The sequence below is a fragment of the Cavia porcellus genome, unplaced genomic scaffold (genome assembly GCF_034190915.1).
Source record: "Cavia porcellus strain 051 isolate PalLab524CR breed Dunkin Hartley unplaced genomic scaffold, mCavPor4.1 scaffold_2, whole genome shotgun sequence".
Lineage (NCBI taxonomy): Eukaryota > Metazoa > Chordata > Mammalia > Rodentia > Caviidae > Cavia > Cavia porcellus.
In genome coordinates, this window is record NW_026947485.1 from 6,792,025 (window position 1) to 6,816,431 (window position 24,407).

General features: G+C 38.1%; 1 protein-coding gene across 11 annotated transcripts in view; it reads left to right on the top strand.

Moving 5' to 3' along the window:
* Positions 1-24,407, top strand: part of Magi2 (membrane associated guanylate kinase, WW and PDZ domain containing 2) — a 1,223,070-nt gene that overhangs the window by 343,880 nt on the left and 854,783 nt on the right. For all 11 annotated transcript variants that reach the window (XM_063233871.1, XM_063233916.1, XM_063233891.1 and 8 more), the window contains exon 2: positions 9,268-9,384. In XM_063233871.1, the coding sequence (XP_063089941.1) occupies positions 9,268-9,384 (117 nt within the window). The remainder of the gene's footprint in view (positions 1-9,267; positions 9,385-24,407) is intronic.

Genomic DNA, 24,407 nt, shown 5'->3' on the forward strand with positions numbered 1-24,407 from the left:
TACACAGGACTTTGGAGGAAACCGCAAGCTGAAGGCCTCACAAAGCAAAGTCCAGGTGGACAGGGCTGTAATAAGGACCACAGGCCTTTGCTCATCATCTTATGTCTTTGTGCAAGGTGTGCAGATTTAGGAATCTTTTAGATTGCTACTCCTCTTCACCCTTCTTCATCCTGAGGAGTTTTTTAACAAAGCAGGAGGAATTCTTACCAGAATCTTAGACTCCGTAATGCTCCATTCACCTGGAGAAACAGAGCTTTGAGGATTTCAGATCAGTCAGCCTGGCTTGGAGAGTTAGCAACATCCCCAGCAACCCCCACCCCACCCCAACCCCATAAGCATCTCTCCCCACACCTCCCAGAGCAATGTCCCACAGGCCAATGTATAACAGTGCGTTCCCAGCATACCATGAATAATGTGCTTCTGCTGCCCAGCTCATTAGAAGACCCACAAGTGGGTGGGCCAAGGACAGTTATCATGTGCAACATTATTTCTATAAGATAAATCATTCTGCCTTCTGGAGTAAACCCACATTCCTCATTACTTGAAGTCAGCCTTGTAGCAGCTGGAATTATGTGCCTAGAATTTGTCAGACCACATTAGTACTAACCATCCTCACACAGTGAGTGGTGGACACGGTAGGTGTTTGGAATGAGTTTTGAAAGGGAATTTCTTTGCAGAATCATTGTAATTGGGCTCACAAAACTGCAATTTCTTTTTAATTGATCTGGGCAAAATGCTGTATGTCTTAGGTATAGGCAGAGACTTCATGAACAAAACTCAGACCGTGTGGGAAATGCTACAGAGAATCAACAAATGAAATCCTCACCTTACTAAAAAGCTTTTGCACAACAAAAGAAATCTCTAACAGAGTGAAAAAGCAGCCCATGAAATGGGAAAAGATTATAGCCAGCTTTCCCTCAGACAAAGAATTGGAAAATGTCAGGACCCCCAAATTCAAATACCCAGTCCAAAACTGGACATCTGAAATGAATACACAGTTCTTAGAATAAGAAATGCAAATAGAAAATAAATATATGAAAAAAAATGGTCAACATCATTGGTCATTTGAGAGATGCAAATTAAAACCACACTGAGATTCCATCTCACTCCAGAAAGAATGGCTATCATCAAGAAATCAGCCAATAATAAATGCTGCTGAGGCTGTGGGCAAAAAGGAACCCTTTTCCACTGTTGGTGAGAACGCAGACTGGTACAGCCCCTGTGGAAGTCAGTGTGGAGATTGCTCAGTAAACTAGAATTAGTGGCACTATTTGATCCAGCTTTTCCCTTTTGGGGTATCTTCCTAGAAGAACTGAAAACATCATACCACCGTGATATATGTGCACCCGTGTTTAGAGCAATATAATTTGTAGTAGCTAAATCTTGGAAACTATCCAAATGTCCTTCAGCTGAGGAATGGATTAAATTATGTGTGTTTTCTTTAATGCAATAGAGTACTGCTCAGTGGTAAAGAAGGATAAACTTGAGATTTCTATAGGTAAATGGATGCAACTCTAGACCTTATTCATAAGTGAAACAGTCTGACCCACTTGCATAAACATCAAATAGTCAGTTTCACTAGTGAGAGAAGCTGAACAAGTAAATAGACCCCAAAATATACAATAGATATTGTGACTTGGGAACAAAGTATTCAAAAGAGAAGAGAAACTAGTGGGGAACAGGGAAAGAAAAAATGGATATATATATATATATATATATATATATATATATATATATAGTGTGTGTGTGTGTGTATACATATATTTGTATATATACACATACAGATTTACTGCTATTTTCTCCTTCATTGAAAAGTTTGTGCTAATATCATTTGGACCATATCTCATGCTTATGTCTTGTAGACTAAGTACTCTGAAGATAACAATACACAATGTATTAATTATTGTTATTCTCCTATTATCCTATTTTGAAATTCTATTTTATTTTTCTTTTTATAATTAAATACATTAATTAATAAAAATTTATTTCAAAACAGACACGTTGCCATGAATCCTCCTCAAAATTCTCTCCCTCTCTTCAAACATTGTTTGTACTGCTTTTTCTGAAGCAGTTCTGAACGCTCCCTTTCACGAGTATCTTTAGTTGTGGTGTTGTGGCTGATGTCCTGAATCAATCAAAACACTGACTTTTCACAGTCCTTTGGGCTTTGTGGAAGAGCTCAAAGTCGTGTGGGGCCAGAGCTGGTGAACGGGGGGAATTAAGACACATCGGGATGATTTTTAAGAGCCTGTCTTTCTGCGGGATAGAACGTGGCAGCAGCATCACTGTATTTTTGATCACTTCTTATAAGGACACTCACAGAAGAATATTTTCTGGTTTCCTTAAGAAAGTGGCTGGAATGAGGGGAATGTGAGCTCAGAGCTGGAAAGATTGAGTTTTGTTTAATTTTGTACAATCCAGGGAGTTGCAAAATGTTTGGGAGATAGAAGGCACACTGTGTTTGTGGCACAGCGGAGCCAAGTATTCATGGTGGTGTTCGCATAGGCACAAGACTGAGCTTCACTGTGGCGTTCCTGCATGCATCCATCGTGCTTCAGTCAGACCCTGACACCCATGCTCACGCCTGCCTGGGTGTGCTTCCCGCCCCTTGAAACCACTTGTTCTACCCTCAAACTGATTTTAAAAATTTCCACATATCAAAAAACAAAAAAGGTCTAGGGCACAAAGCTTTTCAGCATGAATCTGTTTGGAGTGAGCTGTCTGTTGTGCCCGATCATCTGGTACTTTCTAAGTTAAACCACATTAATAAAAAATGGAAGCTAAAATTTTAAAAAGGAAGACTGCTTTGCAGTTTTCAAAAGATGAAATAATGCCAAATGCTTACAACTTTTATTATGCAAATTGTCATCATTTTATTTGTAAGAATCACAAATTAAAAACATAATTTTTCAGTTGACTGAAAAATAACTTCAATTCAGTGATAACTCGCTCATATAGAGAAATAAGATCAAGTGTTCATTGTTCACTTTTAGTTTATGAATGAAAGTGTTTGACAAGTACTGAGGTAAGAAGAGCTTTTATTAAGGTAGGTAAATTCTTAAAAACAGATGCAGTGCTTTTCTCACTACATTTTTAAAATCACCCTTAAACCCTAGAATAAGTGTAAAAGCAGCAGAGTGTAACTCGGAGACAAAATGTCTTGTCTGTTAAATTTTCTAGAAATTCTGAAGAAGAATGATGTTCTTTCACTGTAGCAATCTTAGTAAATATTTTATGTAAAAAGTTTAGAGCTTGGAATTTACTGACCTGCAGTGATTTGAAACCGTCATAACTATCCCAACAGACTATTTTTCTCTTTTAAAGTCAAAGTAGTATGTCTCTGGTTTCAAAATGGATTGTAGTTGGATTCTAGTCTTATATCTGGGCCGCTTTTCCTTCATTGTGCTGAGTTATTATGATACTCGACTTTTTGTAAAAGACATCTGAGTCTTTTACACCTAACAGCTAGGTGAATAAAGACATTAACAGGAAGGACTCCAGCCTCAGTCTGAATCAGCCTGCTGGGACAGTACTGAAAATTTTCATACACTTGAGAGTTTTGCTTTTTCCAACTATATGCCTGTCCTTGGTGCATCCTAATGGCAAAAGTTTTGGTCACGTGGTTACCATTAAGCCAGCACGCCTTTTATAAACTGAGAATTCATTTTCACTTCTCTATGGAAGCCGATAATCATAACTATAGAAAAATCTCTAACATTTACTTTGAGACCAAAGCTAACAATGAAAAATGAAACTTAATAATAATATCCCGCTTGCACAATTGTGAGGGGAAGGAAATGATGAAAGCTATTTTCAAAAGAACTAAAGAACATTATAAACCAGTTACATTTATCTCTGTCATTTTCTCTGAAATTGTAATTCTGTCTTGTTTTGAATCTCCTAATGATCTGCAACTGTTTAATACATTTTGTTGTTTGTTTTATTATTAAATTTCTTATACAGCACAGCACTACAGACTTTTGAAGAAAAAACAACACACAAAGACGTTAAAATTTGATTTTTTTAAAAGACTGACTACAGTCTCTAATATTATGAATAAAATATTGAAGGGGTATAAATTATCACATAACAAAATGTTTACACCTATGGAAAAATGATTAACCAAGATGTTTTCAATGAGTTCTATAGTGCTGTATTTGTGTTCCTTTTAAAATAGGCAAAAAGGAATTATTTGGGAACAGCCTTACAGGCTTGTACTTTATATGAGTATAGATCCACTGATGGGGTAGTATGCTGCCCTCCTGGAAATGAGTTGGGCCTCTAGATTTCAAGAAACCAAAGACAATTTTCCACCTAAGAAAAGGAGCTCGAGCGTACTTCTGCAGACGAGATTAGATATGTCTGTCACCTCCTTTGTGGCTGTAGATCTTAACAGAATCAATCAACTTTTCTGTGATTTATTTCTCCATTTTTTGAGAGAAGCCGAGCAGAAACTATTTCTGAAAAAGGAACTTAGCAAGAGAGCTCCGTAAAGCTTTCCTATTGTCTGTCGCTTGTCTTCCACACCATCCAATAAATTAACATAAGCTACGTTTGCAGTTGCCCATGGGAATATCTGAGGACATTTGGGTAGATCTTCCTGCTCTTCTAATTTCTTGCAGACGGTTTTGCTTGGCTGTTTTACTGCTTGACAAAGACAGTCCCTCTAATCAGTTTCCTGCTGATGATCTCAACAGTAAGTTGAAAATTCACAAAATAGGAAACAGTATCAGAAAACAGTATGCACAGTTTTCTGTTTTTAGGGACTATACCTAAATTTCTATAACTAATAAAATAATCGATTCATCTGCTAACCAAAAAATCCCCTATGAAATGTATTCAGTGATCACTTTATATGAAAACCTAGAATTTTAATTTAGAGGGGGCTTTCTCTGATCCTACACTGACTGTTATGGACTGAATATGTTTGTCTCCCAAAATCCATATACTGAAATATGTGCTCCCACCTGAAATATGTGCTCCCACTTGATTATGTTAGAAGATGAGTTTTTTTTTAAGATGTAATAAATTATGAGAGTGAAATCCTCATAAATAACACTCTCCTTAAAAGAAAACAGAGAAATGGTTTATCTGTTGGCCACTTAAGATGTAAGGAAAGCTGGCACTCTGTAAACCAAGAGGAGGACTCTCACCAGGCCCTAAATCTGCTAATGGTTTGATTTGAATTCCCAGTCTTCAGAAATACAAGCAAAAAAAAAATGTGTGTTGCTTAAGCCATCCAGTTTGTGGTGCTTAGTTGTAGCAGCTGGACCTCAAGTACCTCTCTTTTACAGATGAGTAAAACTAGATCCAGAAATGAGCTGTCCAAGAACAGCAATGAATTAATATTGGTGTGGTAGCTAAAACAGCACTCAGATACAAAATCTAGTGTTCTGTCTACTGCAGTAGTCTACTGTAGTTTATTTATCCGGAACACATCCCAAGGCCTTGCTTATTGTAAAGATACTATTTTAGAGATTGAGATGGAAAGAAAGGAGAAGATAGGAAACAAACAGGAAATGGTCTGTCAGGGGAGCTTAGAGTTTCAATGAAAACATAAAGCTGAATCACAGAAGACAGTGGGGGCTGTTAGGACATGGAATAGGGCTTAGGGGGGACAAGATGGAAGCTCAAAGGAGGGAGCAGACTTGTTCCCTAAAGATGGTGAGGAGGGCCAAGTGGAAGATGATGTTCAGCTGACAGATAGATGAGAAATCCGTAAGTAGCATCAAAAGGAAGAGACAGTCAGTACTAAGTGTCATTAACTGTACTGCGCAAAGGGAAAGTTGGAGACACTGGTCAGAAAAATAAAAAAGGGAATTCTGTATGAATTGAAGCAGAATGATGGGTAATCTTTGTGGGATGCCCTTTGCAAGATGGTCACGCTTGAATCCACATGCTTTGGTTGCCATACTTACAAAGCGACCCCCTGAAAGAGAAATTTTAATTGTGTAAGGGAAGGGGAGCTTGGCTCAAAACCTTACCGCACCCCTAAAAACTGCAGGTGGTATGGACCATTCAAAAAGAAAATTAGGTCGTGGTTATTACAGGAAGGCAGCGTGAAAGTTCAAAATTAGATGCAAAAGGTAAGGAAGAAACGAACAAAAACAGCAAATGACAGTGTACATGGAAAGAGAACTGAGGCGACCAGCAGGAGGAAGAAGAAAGTCATGAGGGTATCGGAGGAGCTTGGCTTGACTGCTCCTCGGGAGCTTTAAACTCAAGGTCTCAGGCACATGTGTGCTCAGGAGCAGCTGACTCCAGGGAGGGAAGTTTGGAGGCCGTGGTTATGCCCTGCATGAGCAGTGTGTCAACTCTGCAAGCAGACCCTTGGGCACAAACAAAGACACTGGTGTTTCCCTGTAGATTTAGGAAGTGTCTGGCTTTAGCTGCACGACTGAGAGGAACACACTCTTTAAAGCAGCACACCAGGGAAATTCTATCCATGTGAGCCAAGTTGCATCTTTTCTGTTCCCTTCTGTAATCTGAAACTTCCAGTAGAAGAGCAGATAAAGCATTCATGTTCCACAGGGGACAGTCCTAAGAACTGTGGGAACCTGCAGTGTGGACACTGGTCTCAACCTTCAGCCTTCGCCCGACTTGCCCTTAAGTGTTGCTTCTAGATGATTCCTTCATTCCCACCTGAACTGCTGCAGATCTGGTGCTAACAGTGTGAGCTTCATTCTCTTCATTTGCAAGATAGAGTTTAAACAAAGGTCTCTCCCGTGGGTCCTTAAATTAGACTTTGATGTCAAGTTGAAAAGCCTTATTGAAGTTATCTTGAGAAAGAACTGGACTGCTTTTGATTAAGAAATTTGGTCTTTAAGTATTTGGAAGCAAAATTGTAGGCTTCAAATCTTTCTCCTCTTTCTTTCCCTGAAAATGTGATTGAACCAGGTAATTAACATTTTCATTTGTAGATGTATTTTTTAATAAAGCTTTCTCATACAGTTAAGTAAAATAATTCAGTATTATTCAAAGATAATGATAAAGGTCACTGATTTTTTTTTTTTTTTTTTGAAGAGAGGAGAACTAACTTCCAATCAGCAGTACAGTGTAGTAATGTGACCAGCAGTGGGATCCTTGAGTTGAGAATGCTGTGCTTGACAGAATGATTACTGCACCCTGTTAAGCTACCCTATTTGGGAATCACTAACAAATGATAGAACAGAAATGATACTAAAAATTATAACCATGACAAATAAGATAGAAAGCAGTTTAAAAAAACACAACACCGTGTATAAATCTATAATTTTTAGTTTTCTTCAAAATGCTTTATTGTAAGCTGAAAATGAGGTCGTGATGTCTATTGCTTAGTTCCCAAGAATTGAAATTTCTTTTTTTTTTTCTTTTCTTTTTATTTATTTATTTTGTCTTTTTGAGACAAGGCTGGTCTCAAACTTGTAACTATTCTCCTGCCTCAGCCTCCCAAGTGCTGAGATTACAGGCATGGTCCAACATACCTAGCCAATTGAAATTTCTAATCAAAGATAAATGTGTCTTTCTATGTGTATGTGCATATATAATATATACACCTAGGTAGTACTATAGAACATTTATAACAGTTGCATTTATGCAAATATGTACATCTATATTGATTAAGATCCTATGTAGTTTCTCAAAAATATTAGCTTTGAAATAATTATGCATTTTCTAAAACAAATGTCTTCTCATATAACAAAAAATCCCAAAATGTGTGGTTGATCATGTCACTTTCAGTTGCTTAGTAAAGCCATTAGGGGCCAAGGCTGCTTCTAGAGTCTTGTCTAGTCCCACTGGGATGTTGGTTTTTTCCCTGTGATTGTCACTTCCTAGTCAGAACGTGGCTGCTACAACTCAGCATGACAATGCTCAGTTCAAAGAATAAGGATATGGTTATAAATTTGGAAAATTACATGGATAAGCATTTTGTGTTCATATGTATGTGCATCCAGTGAATATATTTTCTTTTAATATATTTATTTTTCATTACCATATTAGGCTGAGTAGAAAAATAATTTAACAGAATTTTGCTCAAATACAGAGGAAACGTTATTTGGAGAGTAAGAATTTTGAAAGTTTACTCATTAAAAGTCTTGTTTTTATGACATATTGCTCTGACTGTGCCTCAGACGAGGAAGCCACAGAAAGGATGAATTAGAAGACTTCAGAATGTCGCACTATGTAACCTGTAATTATAATGACTGCAGTTTGTTGAACAGTATTTGCATTGCATATGTGTGCCTAAATAAGGCTATTTTACATGGTCATAGTGTTGCAAATTCATTTGGGAGGTCTGAAATTCAAAGGAAGTTGAAGAGAAGATGATTCTGTGACTATTAGAGATTTCCTATTTCTTCTAACTTTTCGTTGTGGCTCAGTTACCCTGATATGATTGAATGAACAGATAAGAGTTTCAGAAAATCTTATTCATAACTTAGAAGTTATGAATAAGATTTATATTTCAGTTTTCCATATAGAAAGGTCTTAAGTATTCATAATGATCATTGTTATCTGTAAACATCTTTAATCTTTGATAGATTTGCACTATTGATTTTCTGATCTATGGCCCAGTTTTTCATTAGGCTATAACAGCAAAAAGAACCAAATTATTTCTCTTGCTTGAAAAAGAAATATATATATTTCAAACTTTGTTTCTAGCTAAGTATATCAGGAAATATAGGACAAAGAAATTACTTTGATTTATGGTATAAAGGGCTAAACATTAATATTTGTCTAGTTATTTTTTAAAAAAATTTTGTAGAACTCCACTTATTTAAATTCAAACTAATATTTTAGACTGTAAAAACCTTGAAGGCATTATGCTAAATAAGCAGTCACAAAAGGCAGGTATTCTGTGATTCCATTTGTCTATGGGTCCCGGAGTAATCAAATCCATAGAAACAGAAAGCAGAAGGCAGTGGCTGGGGACTGCAAACGCATAAATGAATAAACAGGTAAATAGTCTTTTTAGCCCTGCAGTGAGATACACTTTGTTATTTCAATATTATATTTCAGCACCATATTTTAGCCATAGTTTTCACTCAAAACAAAGAGTGAATTGAAGAATACATGCAAAGCACTGAGCATGAAGGACAGGGTAGGCAATTATTATTTCAGAAATGTCATCTGTGTTATGTTATTATTAAAATGACAAATATTCCTGAAAGTCAAATGGGCAATTTGAAATATCTTTCCAGTGAGCTCATGAGTATATTCGTGACAGAGTCAAAGGACATTCTGGAAGTATTTTCCAAAATCTCTCACTAAGAAACTTTATTGTTCCAGGAGGAATCGTGGATAAGGACCTTCGTCACTACCTCAACTTACGATTCCAGAAGGGCTCTGTGGACCACGAACTTCAGCAAATCATCAGAGACAACCTCTACCTCCGCACAGTGCCCTGTGAGTATGGGGTAGGATTGCATTTTCTTCCTCCTTGATGGAGACTGTGCAGCTCTGTGGCCACTGGTTAAAAGGAAGTTGAATTGTGCTGATGGTTTTATGGTGGACTTTTGGGATACGGTGGAATTTGAGATACGGAGGTTTTAAATGCAAATGCTTCAAACTGTTTGTGTGGTTATGATGCAGTCGTGGACAGAAGAAACTGGCGACTGTCAGCCTATAAAAATCTAACTTACACTTCTCAAGTTAGAGCAGAGATGTGTGAATTCTAATCTGGACTTTTGATGCTTCAGAGTGAATCAGGATTGAGGTAGAATTCCACATTGGGAGACAGGAGAGTAAAAATTGAGTTTATTAGTTGGAACAGCTATTATAGAAAGAGAATCTGCATGGTAAACTCATTTCGGCTTTGCAGCGGAGAAATTTCATAAGAGAAAAAGACACGTTGAAGAATAGGAAGCGATGGTGTTGCATGTTGGAACAAATTTCTTGTATGCAACCTATGGCAATCTACAAATATTGATTTCTGATTTTCCTTTAAAAGAGAGGAATTGGTAAAATGAAAAAAAAGCATACATAAAATTCTTAGTGCCTGTTTTACCTTATTTGACCATCCTATGTTAACTTTAGGACAAATGAAGGACTTTTCAACTCAGGTCCTAGATCCTACATTGATACCAAATTCCATTTTCTTTAAGGGAGATTTAATAAGCATCAGAAACTTTCAACTCATCAGGAAGACTGGTGTGTGGGCATTATCTGTGTTCTTTTTGCATTAGGTCTGAATTTTAATAAATTCAAAGCTATGAGCTGTGGAGGTTTAATATTAAAGAAAGAAAACTTGGCTAGGAAAAATGAAGCAAACAATCAAATAAACAAGATTTTTGATATCTAAGAGTGAGCCATCAGCACTACGTAAGTCATATATATGGGTAAACATAGTGAAATATTGAAAACACCCACAGATGTGAAGAGGGCAGGTAAGCACCCAACCCTGTCCAGCCACACCCGTTTGAGAAGGGGTGGGTTCTCAGCAAGACCACAGCACACTGTCACATATTCCTAAATGGCGATGCTCGCCGCTTGCCATCCAGCTTTTTCTGTGTATGTTAAATAAAGGCCTCGACTTTTGGACTCTTGCTGTGGGAGTCAAAGTTGAGGAAAGTGCATTCTGGAAATTAGGAGCTTGACATCACCGTGACGGGCGAGGGAAGATGAAGGGAAGGGAAGGGAAGGGACTGGGCTATTTATTAGGTAACGGGTGGACGCGTTTTCAAAGCTGTGATGCTGTCAGTGTGGCCTTGTGAATTTATCTTTTGTGATATGAAAGAAAGGAGATCTGAAACACTCAAGAATAAAAAGAATAAAGAATCCAGGCACTTTATTATGTTTAAAAGCTGAGGGAAATAGCTAAGCGGCTGACATTCCAGAATATTTACACTAAGAAAAGTGACATAAATAAGAAAGTCTTGATTCAATATGATCATACTGAGTAAATTTTTGCATTAGTTAACTTCTTTAACAAAGTGCTTTTTAGAATACTAAACAAAAGACTATGAAGGAAAAATAATAAGAAGGTAAAATATCTAGAGTTACACAAGTAAGCATAGAGTTTTTAAGATATGATTGGGGAGAAGATCATTATTTCCTTTATAAGTACGGAAGATTATTAGAAACTCAATGAATCTTAATATTATGATGAAACAATTATTCCTTAGTTTTTTTTTTTTCAGCCATCACTCCTAATAGCTAATTCCAATGACACCATTTACTAATAGTGCTTTTTATCAGGGTGTCATTTTTTGAAGTAAGGATCATTCTGATTCATATTGTTGAAAACCATTTTTACACCAACATTAGGACTGCACAGTCTACCATCTTCATTCAGAGCATCTTTTATGAAGTGTTCAGACATTTTCAGAGAGTAGGTATGCTATGAAAATGTGTGAATAGTATGAAAAATCCTGCCATGACGTGGAAGCTTAAATCAGATCCCAAACGATCTATTGGTACTGAGTATGGAATCATACTGTTACACATTCCCCTGGGTCTGAATATCCTTCTTGGTTTCATGAAATGAGCGTGATAAAAGGGAAGCGTACCCCCAAGGAGCACACCATTGCCCTGATGCATGCGTGCATCCACATGTGCTCAGGGGCCTCCAGCAGCGGCATCGGGACTGAGTCTTTGATAACTTCACTAAAGCAGATTATAGTTCATTTAAAATTATGGGAAAGAGGACTAATTTCCTTCAGAAGATAGTGAGCAGTTCTGCCTACTGTATGCCATTACTCCTCTGCCACTGACCACAGCTGCAAAGAAAGGAGCCAGGACTCAGCGCTGGACTGTGGGGTCCTGCGGACCCTCTGTGTGTGTGCTCACCCACATGGGCAAGGTGGGCCCTGATGCACTTTACAGGAAGCGCCTGGCTGCTGGCTACTCAGGTGGAAGGGGAAGGGGAGGTTGGACCAGGTCTCCCTTGGGCTTTCATGGCACCTAATAGGAAAAATTCTATCACTGTTTTCCAATCAGCAAGTTTTGACTGTGTTTGGCCATTTTTTTTTCCCAAACAGTATCTCAGTATTTCTTCAAGATTCTTTTACAAACCATATATCTAGGTAGGGAAGAAAATCTCAGTCTTGGAGATGGGATTGTTGTGCATAGAATGAGAGCTGTGTGATACACAGACAGACACGTGTGCACGTTCTCAGTGTTTGATGAAATCTCTTTACTATTCCTTAACATCAGGTCACAGAGGAAAGGTCCTTGAGAAGGCGCTCTTGCTGTTCTCTGTAGAATATAACAAGCAACCCCACGATGACTCATTTTCATGGAAGACCTAAGTTTGCGCTTAAATATGTGACTTTCAATTGCTAATTATATAAACAATACCAGGGACATAATGGTTTCTAGGGGACGTGTACTAAGAAGTGCAAGGCAGCTGTTTGAAAATGGAGATTGTGGACATTTTCTACTATTAGGTTTTGGACTATTCAAGATATTTATGTAAATGAACTTCAGATAAAATGAATAAGTGGTTATGAAATGAAACTGTTGTGGCCTAGAATATGCTAAAGACTAATGAGGAAAACATGTACAGGTAAAGATCTGGATTGTTCCTCCTACGGGCTTTCAGGTACGGTGGGGGTAGACGAAGGGCAGTTTCAGAAGAATTGATTGGCAGCACTTATTTAGATGACGCGGGATGATTTCATGACAGCATGTTAGATGCACAAAGTTAAGGCCACATGCGTTGTCCCTGGGGTAGTATAGATCCAAAGTTTGGGGGAACTTGTGGAAATAATAGTGAAAAACATTGGATTAATTCATAGGTTTTTAAAGAGTAAAAATGTAGTTTGTTTGGTTTTAATATTCCTCTGAACATGACTACTTTTATTTCATTTGAGTCTAATCAACCACATTTAAGCTGACTATGCTTGAAAATAATCACCCCAGTTTATTTATGAAGCTATTGTCCTTTCTATCTTTGATCTGTATGACAGACACAAATTAATTTGTGAGAAAGGCATGAGCACAGGCATAAATTTTAGATACTTTTTCCTGTTATACCCCATGACACGGTAAAGGACTTCAGTGACCAAGATTGAAAGTTTCAAAGTGAAATGGAAGACGGTTTAAAACTTGTCTCCACCCACTGTGTTTATCGTGGAGTGAGATGGTTTTATTAGGAAATATTTTAAATTGATTTGAACCCAGAAGAAATGCCAGTGTGTACTAAGAAAAGAAAAATCAATAAAAGTCTAAAACTACTCCATGAAAAATGAATAAAATGAAAAACATACACTTAAAATATGCAAGAAGTTACTTCTATGGAAGACATGTTGGAGATATAACTCATAATGATGTCTCTACCTATTTAAGTGACGTAAGTTAGTAAAACTGAACCATGTTAAAAGAAGAACTGCCAGGGGGAAAAATCACAAGGTTTCTAATACTTGCTTTTTAAACTTTCTGATACTTATGCCAAATTGTCCTTTCACATAGAATGAGATAGAGACAGGCTATTTACAAGTGATGAAAAAGTCTTCTGTGAAGAACAGTTACAGTATGCCAAAAGGTGTAGCTATGCAAGAAATCAACATTATTTTTTGTGGGTTATATCGTGCCAAGTAAGACAGGCCAGAAAAAAACCTACTGAAGAGTGGCTGATTAGAGTACCCAAGAGAAAGGTGATTGGATTACCAAAATGAGCAAACCTCGCTTTCCAATGGAAGGAATTTCTCTCACAGGGAACTGTCCAAGAACATGAGCAAGTTTTCAGAATAGCTGTAAGCAGTATAGGCTTGTGGGCTGAGATGATAGGTTGCATCATAGGAACAGAAGCATCTGATCCAACTGAATTTAAGCCAATATATTTCAACAACTGTGTATTGTACATCTGCTTCAACATTATTCTGGTTGCCTCAAATAAGAATCCTCAATTTAGAGGCTCTTTTTTGAAATTGTTTTTAGACTATAAATCAAAGGATTTCAGAATCAAGTTGCCAGATTTTCGTTCTATGAAAATGAATATAATTTTTAAATGGACTAACTATATTTGGTGGTAAGTGTTGAAAATGAGGGTTATTACAAAATAAATATGGTTATGAGCATTAGGGACAAAAGGAAAGGAAGTCTATAAACAACTGCAACTAAATCTCTCAAGAAATTTATAAATTGCCTTGGAAATCTAGGCCAAAAGCAAAAATTCAGAGCTTTCTGAGCATAACAAATACTTGAACAGATTCTAGCCATTTACTCATTAGAGTAGCTGCCTGCTTAGTATATTGAATGTGTTGTTCCTTTACCCAAAGCTGAAATAAGCTTATGCTCTCCTCTCCCTGAAAATGTTAGGATCCTGCTTCATGCTCATATGTCACAGTACTATACATTTTCTCTTCTGTACACTGAGCAGAATAAAAGTGTCTTTTTTGGTCAGATTGCAACATCGCTTGGTTTGGCTGACAGAATACTCTAGAGAAAATGACTTCAAGATATTGCTTAAAATAGAAAGTCAAGGAACATTAGAAGTAACTGTATTGATTTATCCATTTGGCACCACAGGGCTTTACTTTTAGAATGAAGGTACATGTGTAGCACAAAAGAACCGCAATAGACACCCACGGTGACAGTCTTCCGGATCTTCCCAACCATAGAAAACCCCTTTGCTCTGACTTGATTGGCTTTTTGTGTTGTGGCCCCGTCTTTCCTTATTTCCCCCCTTTGCCTTATATTTTTTCTTTTCACTTCAGAAGAGGGTGACTCTCCATGGAAGCCCAGTTTGCGAGGCATGAGGGGAGTGGGTGGGAGGGATACATGTATACCCGTGGATTTCAGCATTCCCCTATGCTGCCTCCAAGTGAGGATGGATGCTGAGCCCTGTTTATCTGCCTCTGAAAAGGCCAGTCATCACTTTTGATAGAAAAGAGCCTGAAATCTACTCCCTGCTGGCTTTAAAAGCATAGCCCAGAAAGTTGGGACACAAGAAGATTGACATCTCTCATTGGACACCTCTGCAGTGTTCAGATAAAGAGTACAGGCTCTGTCAGTTTCAGGGATACCTCATATTCCAGACATCTGATTGGCTCCCAGGCTATGGAAGGGTTCCAGGAGAAGCCAAAGGAGGTAGGTAGACAAATGCCAGCAGACACTGGTGTTCTCATAGGATTTTAGGACATCATAGGGTTTAGAGTAGGACAGTGAGCTTTAGATTCAATGTACCCAAAATAAACAACAATAAACAAGGAATCTGATTAAAGTCACTACTTCTGATATCTAGTATACCAGTGGAATTTATTTGCACACTGTAGTTTAGCATAGCAAGGAGCCTACTACACATGGGCTTTATTTATTTGGTAACATAGAATTCTGGAAAAGGCAGTCATGTCAAAACTAGGAGTTTTCAGTTCTGCTCTGGTTTCTGACACTCACTGTAGAACCTCACAAGGGTCTTAACCTTTGGTCTTCAGGAGAGAGAGGAAAGTAGAAAATGAACCCGTGTTTATTTCTCTTCTAACATCCTGTGGTTTTCTGATTCCGCTTTTGTTTTATCCACATTCAAATCAGTTCCTCAAATTATTCTGAGTATGGGATGCCCTTGATATCCAGCAGGTGTAAACAGCTGATAGAAACTGGAGATATATCAAATAGAGCCGACACCTCAGGGAAAGCTAAAGCGCTGAGTTTAAATTAAGTGCAGCTCAGGAGAAAAGCAGCCATGCGTGTACTTTCAGATTTTTCTATGAATGTCAAGCTAAAGATGCTATCATAACTCTGATGTTCCTTGAAATCTTCCTTCACTATTCATGAAACTCTGAAATACGGTCCGTTCTTGGTAAGTGGATAAGAAAATAAACATAATGAGAAATACAAAGCCTTTGAAATTGCTCTTTACCTTTGGAATGTGGAATGAGTGGAGATGTGACATAAAGACCTCTGAAGCATGAGGTATATTGTTAGGAAAATGTGATTGTAATGCTTACAATGAGATGTTTAACATGAAATATAGTGTCTTCCAAAGTTGCAGCTTAATAAACGTCACTCTCAGGAGTGAATGACCCTGGTTGAAGGCCCAAATAGAGGTAGCTAATGGGAAGCTACGCCAACGCTTAGTGCAGTCAAAGGCTTCCCACCATAGATGAAAAACTTCAGAGGATTCACAGGGTTTCTCACACAGGATAATTAAATGTTCAGATCGACATGGGATGGGCAATTGGTTCAATTACAAAATGCACAGGTCTTTCCTTTCTTAGGCAAATCAGAGTACAGAGGTGGATTCACTCCCAGGCAGTTTCCTAGTTCCTGTTCCAAACCAGTTCTTTCTCCAGCTTGCAGGGCAGTTGCTTCCATGCTGACAGTCAGCAGATACCTGCACCAGCGCGAAGATAGAGTCCTTCCTGCTGGCTGACACCAGCGAGTTGTATGCATCAGTGATAAAATTCCCAACTTGTCCTCCAAAGACAAGGGGACTGCAGTAGGGGACTAACATACCCCTGTGTGAAATTGTCATCTCCCATTTCTAGTAGGAATTTTGATGCATCTCTTCATCTTTTAATTGGCAGAACCTGATGAAAACCCATGCCTATCATTAAGCGATTTGTGTATTTGAAGAAACTTTGAAACTTCATGATCTGAATCCAAATCACATCAGTTATTTTTATCTCAGTGTAAACCTCTTAACTGCCCATTAATCAATGAATAACACAAGGGTTTTTTTTAACCATGGCATTGCCAGAAATACTGAAATATAAAATATCTAAGGGAAAAAGACATATTTAATTGATAAATATATTATTTTAAGATGTAAAATGGTCACCTGGATACATAAATAGAATATATGAAAATAAATCATTATCTAAAAGCTTTTTTCTATTTTCTGAACTAAGAATTTTTTTTTTTTATCTCAAGTCTTCTATAGCTTTCATCTGTATACCCCAAATTCTAATGGAAGTTGCAGTCATATACAGTTCTATAAACAGGTGCTTATGAATGATCCAGTTCCTTATCTTAGGATTTCATAAAAGTATTTCTTTTGAAAATCATGGTAGAAGTGGTAGCAAAACAGGAAGAAAAATATGAATTATTATTCACCAAATGTCTCTGTACAAGTATTATTAAATTATTGCATCTTATGCGCCTCTGAGAAATGTTGTGGTTCTCCTTTTTCAGACCAGGAAATGTAGGCATGGAGAGGTGATGAACCATTCCTCCAGCTGCACAGTTAGTAATTAGGTCAAGAGGGATTCAAGTCTGTGTCTATCTCTTGCCAAGACTCACTTGTTGGGTGTAGCATGTTACCTCCGCAGTCACTCTCACTGATTTTTCTAAAAGTTCTAAACAAATTTTGAGAAGCTTCAAAAAACAGATGACTGCTTAGATGTGTATCTAGAGCTGTTAACTAGTATTTCCATAAAAGTACCAAAAAAAAAAAAAAAAAAAAACCCTGAAAATAGTGAATTCTGGAAGACCAAAAAAAAAAAAAAAAAACCCTGAAAATAGTGAATTCTGGAAGACCCAAATTGCACGCTTACTTCCACAGTGGCTCTGCAGGAGACCTTGTGTTCTTACTCCCCGAACTCCACGAAGACTGAGGTCAGTGGCTGATGGCCTTTGTTCAGCCATGGCGTGCCTCCTCCCATTCTCACCTGGAGGTGACCAAAAGCCAGGCCTTGGGCTGTCTGCTCCAGGGTTCCTGGTGGTACAACATGGAAAATGGCCCTCCTGCTGCTGAAGAAAAGCACCACTGCCACGTCCACCTGGCTGGCTCTGCATTGACTCAGCTGTTGCTCAGGACAATGATGGCCTCTCTGGTCTCCAGAGCTCACACTGGCTCCCTTTGGGCACAATGCCATGGTGGCACTGGGCACAACTTGTTTAATCTGTCCCTAGTCACAGACAGTACCGAGGCAGAACCTTCACCTTCCATCTCTCTGCTCCTCCCTGGCTTCTGTGGAAATGCTCTGACTACACATGATCTTCCGGTGTCCCCTGAGCAGCTTTAACTACTAGGAGTCAGTGATGCAGCCGTGCTTAACTTGTGCCAAGCTTTTATCATCTTTTTATTGCATTCAGTGGCACAATCTTTGTTGTTTTCTCTCTCTTGTCCATAACATGAAATAGTATGTGTCATTCAGGATTCAGTCAAGGAAGTAAAACCATCACCATCTTTAAGGAGAAAGAGGAGGTTTAGGGAATTTGTGTTTTAGACCAGTGTTGAAAAACAGTACAAAACTGCTTGGGGAGAAGACACAGCCTAGAGGAAACTGCTCCTCTGAGACTGTCAGCTAAGACCTGGTGCTCACCCAAGCCAGAACTGAGAAAGTGCCAGGTGGCTGCAATGCCTCACTGCCCCTGGGCACCTAAGAAGCCAGGGAGCAGACACTGGACCCTCCTGCAGAGACCCTCAAATCTCTGGTGATGAAAGTATCACCTTTAAACCTGTTTCTTTTGAGGGATAACCCAACAGGCACAACTTGTCAGGAGTGGGTCTTAAATTATTATTTACTAAAAAACTACTTTTTAAAGTCTTTGTTTTTGTTCATCTACAATCAAATGCTTACAATGTCTAAGCAATTGTTATCAAGTGTGAGTGAAAAGAATTTGAGTATTTAATTAAGATTTTCGCTTTGCTGTGTAATATCAGACTACAGTGGTGATTAATTTATATGATGCTAACCATTCAGAAGTTGCCAGTGAGAGACATTTGTTTTCTGGAAAACAAAGATACTCATGCATTGTCAATTCCTTCTGCAATTATTCTACTGTACTTACAGAATGAGACATTTTAAATGTATGTAAGCGTCTTTGTTCATTTTTATTCACAGCTTTATTATTGAAAAGTATGGATATGACACTAACAAAATTTAGATCATAATTATATTTCTCACATGAAAAAGCAATTGACAAAAAGTGCTTTCAGGACATAATTTAAAGTTGGAGCAAGAAAAGGAATCTTAATTAAAAGTGAGGAGTTGAATATATTATTTGAAGCACTACAGAAAATTAATTATAGTTGAAAAGAAGGAAGATGTTTGCAGCCTTTGGTGGCACAGAATCTGTGATCTGAGGTCAGCACAGCAGCTCTTTATGGGTACAACTTCATTTCCATGCCTGAAAGTTTATTGAGTCATGCTATGAGTCTTCCACTGGAAAGAACCACAAGAAAAACACATGTACAAGTAAAACACGACTGTGTGCTACTTGGAACATTTGCTTCTAAGCCAAGATGTTGAACTAACATTACTTTATAAAAAAGAAATAATTCCCTGGTACAAAGACAAAAATGTACTCTTGGTTTCCCATAGGCCAGCTGTTATTCTCTTTCTGAATATGGTTCCGATCATAAAAGCTTATCCTCCAGCTTCATCACTAGTAAAAAATGAGGTTGTTAATTCAAAGTGTCATTAATATACTTAATAGCCTGTTAAGTTTAAAGAGATTAAAAATGTATAAACTTTTATATATTGTAACTTACTTTAAGTCATTTCTGTTAACATTGAGAGCTACCTCATGCATGTTATGTGTCTGACTCAATGCCGGGAATAGGGAATGATTAAGACCTAGCTCCCATGTGTTTGGAATTTACGCTTCTCACAAGTCCATTGTGGGTAAGGCATATTTCATCATTCTCACTTTACAGATGAGTAAATGATATGTAAAATGAATGAAATAAAAATATTGTGTCACGCTTACAGAAAAAATAAAAGACATATAGCCAGTCTCAAGTCTTTGGGAAATGAAAGTTATTAGAACAGTCTGAGTTAATGTGTCTTTGTTTAACAAGAATGACTACACTATTGGACTAGATTAAAGATATAGACAAGGACAGAACACTTACAGATTTAACTGAACCATATGCATCCAGTTTGGAAACTTTGCTTAGCACTGCTCCAGATTTCTTACAATAAGAGTGAAAAAGAAAATAAAAATGTATCACAGAAGACCCTGAAAGATCAAAGGTTTTCTTGGATTAGCTTGTGGTGGCCAACTTGATGCAATTAACTGGTTAGAGATGCGCATTTTCCGTCTTAGAATAAATCCGAAGCCTACAGTATCTTTAAACAAAACCCTTAGGCTGGGGACAGTTAATCCATAACACCCTTGCTGGAAACCTGGTAAATAGCCTCTGGTGATTAGGGACCCTTGGTTCACCTTTGCCTGTTTCTAAAGAAGCATAGAGGTTTAGCTCTGGAGTGTTCCTCTTGAATTTAGAAGGAGGAAATGAGGCTCAGAAAGTAAAGAAAGTAGCCCAGGGTAAATGACTTCTAACTGGCTAAGCCACAGTTCAATCAATTTTCCTCTTCATTATAAGACATATATAGTGATATGTAGATATGTACTTTGTAGTGTTTATATTTAACTATATACATTTATACCCATCTGTATGTACGCATAGCTATAGATACCTATTTATGTTTACTTATATCTATTTAAAATAACCATGTATGTGAGCGTGTCTATGTGTGTGTATCTACTAAAAATAGAAAGTCCTACTTTCTCGGGTAATGATTTTCATTCTGGAAATGAGATCGTGTTGGATAGGTGGCAGAGCTCACCCAGATGTTCTGAGAACATTCTCAGTGCTGGTAATGAGCACAAGAAAATAAGAGGTGGAGTTTCCATGTGTCAGGGAATTGGGTGATGAGAAACAGAAGGTGAGAGGATCTTAAATTTGATTAGAATGGTCTTACCTCTGTTCTTTTTCCAGTTGGAAGCATATTGAACCTATCTCAACCAAGACTGATCATACACTGCAACAACTTGAATCTAAATACAACAGTCTACTTGTAATGAGGTGGACTTAGGCTAGCTAGGTGCTTGTGGCTCCGTTCTGTCCTTGGTGAAAACGAGGATTGAAACTTTAAGTTGCAATGCCCTGTACAATGTCAGTGTTCAGTGGAGTTGGCAAGGGTTATGCCAGTTCTTAGGAGAGATGGCAGAGGAACATTCTGTGTCTAAGCAAGATAAATCTCATGGTGGTTGGTGTCAGTACTGGCAAATTCTGTGAGTTTCTCCAAGTACTTGGGAGGAGGAAACAGCAGTGTAATGGTGAAACTTGGTATCTATGTTTTGTAGGCAAATCCATGATAGGAATAAAAACTTTCAGGATTCAGAATACCTTCTAGACAAATGGAAATGCAGTATGAAGTGTCTTGACCATTGCATCTCCAGAGCATGTTTAATTGGCATCGGGGAGTTGATTTGAGGGTGGTTAATTCTTTGTTGGGGGACTCCCCTATACCTTGTGAGATATTAAATAGCATCCTGTTACATTCTGTGAGTTACAACAACCAAAAATATTTACAAACATTACCAATTGTTATTTGAAAGAAGCAAAGCTGTCCCCAGCTGAGAAAAACTCCTGCAGGGCGAGAATGCAGCAAGGAAACATTTTTCAAAGGAGGGCCATTAGTGAAGGGCTGGCCAGGGACTCCCAAGCACTGAAAAGAGAATATTCTTCAGAAGTGAATTGTAATCTCTCTAGGTCTAGTCATGAGCATGTCCTACCAAGTGAGTGGTGACACTGGCTAAGGGGTGGCCACAGTGGTGTCTCACAGGCATCTCCAGCCCCACAGTGAAAGGTATCTGGGGTTAACCTGATGGCATCGCTGTGCCTGTGTAGCTTCTCAAGCTGTGGCTATGTCATGTGTACATTTGTATAGGAGCTATTTTCCCATGGACCTCTGCATCCTTGATTACATACAGTTCATATATTTAAAAAGAGACTCCTGGTGTTCTGGTGAGAGTGATTTTTCTGTATAAGTTAGTAAATGAGTTTCCCACATTGGTTATTGTGTGTGGTCTAGTGGTTGAACTCTCCAGGAATGGACCAAAGTCATTCTTCAAGATTTCAGTGTTAGGGACTAGATACTAGAATTTGGTGGATTACTTGAAAAGCTACCTGCTATAAAATTCTGCCTCCCTTCTTCAGTGAGGTGTGGACATCCTTAAGTGCTATGCAGATACTTGTTCAGTGGATGGACAGATGTAAGATATGCAAAGGAGAAAAAGAAAGAAATACATAGAGGCAATAAATGATGCCTAGCTTTCCATTTATGTAGGAGAAAACCGTAGCACACCGTGTGGAACAAGAAAGCCCACACCAGGCGAGATACTCTGTGGATGCCCTTTGGATCCTCATGAACTCTAGCAAGAGCAGTGCATAGGCTGAAAATAATGAGACAAAATAAGACTTTCTGTGAGGCCCGGCCAATTGCAGTCCACCTCAGCATGTTTAAAAGAAAGATTTGAGGCATAGCTAAAACATCTTGGAAAAACAGAAGTACAGACTCTGGAGCATAGGTGTATGAGAACCTGCTGCTGAGAGTTTGTGGGAGGTAAAAAGAAGCTTCCAGAATCCATTGTTTGTTATGATTATTAGTCTCAGTCTGCAGTACCGAGGACAATTTCAAATTCATAGTCATAACAGCTCTGAAAAGCAGGTCTCTAGGGTTTTCTTTTCCTCCTGGCCCCACTGTGCAGTCTTGTCTTCCTTCAACCCTGCAGAATAAAATCTTTCGTGAACTTAATTCAGCATCAGTGAAAGAAATCACAGCCCTTCCCTTGAGAATCTTGCCTTTTTCCTACGCGTGTATGAGCTTACACAGATAATTGCAATCCAAAGGATTTCTGTAATCAAAGTATGACAGGCAAGTTAATCCTTGACTCACATAATGCAGTTCATCTAGCAGCCAATTCTTTGAGAGTAAAGATAGTTTTATTTATAGGAGAGGTGAGCATAGCAGCAAGATGGCTACTATTAAATGGTTTAATTACTTTTGATGTAAGTAATCTGGACATTTAGTCAATGAATAAAACTTTGTGGCTTCTTTTACACTGTAACAGTGTTCACTCAAATATCCATGCAGACTTCTTCTGATCACAACTGTAAGCGAACACACAGAAAGTACCTGTGCATATATGTCACTGCAGAGATACCAAACCTTTATTTATCTGTTCTTTATTTCAAACCTTGAAGTCGTCTCAATCCAGATTTTTGTCATCATCTATGTTAGCTTTTTAAAAAAATTTTTATCCTGGTTCCAATCTGTCTTTCTGTGTACCTTAGCTTTAAGTAAATATCTTGAGGCAGATTCAAAATAGTCATTGTAAGTAAAATTCCTGTGACTTACGCTAAGGGCTGATTGGAAAGTGGTCACTTATTTCTAGCTGCGGAGCAATAGATGTCTATGGGGAATAAAAACTGCTTTCAACCACCACCATGTAAATTATTACCAAGTTATAAAGTTTTTTCCAGTCTATTGACCTTCCTCCTTCAACCCTTGCAGCTACAGTTACAGAAAATCAATTCTGCATTGGAGAAATGCAAAATAGCACAGGGCTTTAATTAATGGGTTTAATTGTAAGAATAAGAGAAAGTACACAAATTTCCAGATAGTTTGTGCTTTTGTTCAAAAATAATCCTTCATCTTGTATTAGGTGCTTTCTCTCAACTTTTGTAGATTGAGCAATTGTATGTTTCGCTTTGTGCTAAGTTAACATTTATCCTTCCGGACAGAAAACCTACCCAGATTTAATTAAATCAAATTTAATAACGGTTTGGTTTAGGTTTGGTCTCTTGAAAATAATCAAATCTCAACTACAGCAGAACTCAACGTAGAACTCAAAAATAACTTGGACATACACTTCAGTGTTGTTTGTGTTTGCACTGGGATCACGCATGGGACCACAGCAGTTACCAGCTGGCACCGTGGTTAGCAAATGGTTTGTCTCCAGGCTTTTGTATGCTAGAAGTCTGGTTCCAGGTCAGTGGTGTTGAGGAAGTGCCACCTTTAAAAGGCAAGATCTCCTAGAAGAAAACTGGGTCCTGGGGGCCCTATCCTCAGGAAAAGACTAATGTTGTCAATAAGAGTGGGCCAGGTCTTGCAGGACTAGATTAGTTCTTTCAAGGACAGGCTTTTATAAAGAAACTCCACCCACACTCTTGGCCCTTCCATATGCTGCCAGTTCTCTGCCATGTTGTAATCCAGCCAGAGAACCCTCACCACAGCTAATACCATGCTATCGGAACATTCCAGTCATCAGAATCCTGAGCCAAGTAAACTTGGTTTTCTATAAAGTACCCAGCCTCAGATATTTTGTTATAGCAACACAAAAAAGATTAAAACAGTGAATGAACTTCCTCTAGCTCTCTTCTCCATCAGCAGTGAATTCAAGAGCCACATACTGTACCAAAAAAAAAAAAAAAAAAAAAAATCCACATATTCCACCACAAAGAGAGACCACCTTGGCCAACTTGAAATGAAATCACTCAAATTTCACATTGTTGAACAAAAGTTAGTATTTCGAGATACACTTACTGTATTCCCCATACACACAACACACACACACAACACACACACAATTCTGTGGGATGCAAACTAAAGTACTTCCCATATGTAAGTGACAGAATGCATTAAATCTTTACTGAGTTCTTGAAAATAACATATGCAAGTATAAATCTTCCTTTCCTTCTTTTGTATATATGTTAATATGAAAGAATCAAGTCCATATAGAGAGCATGC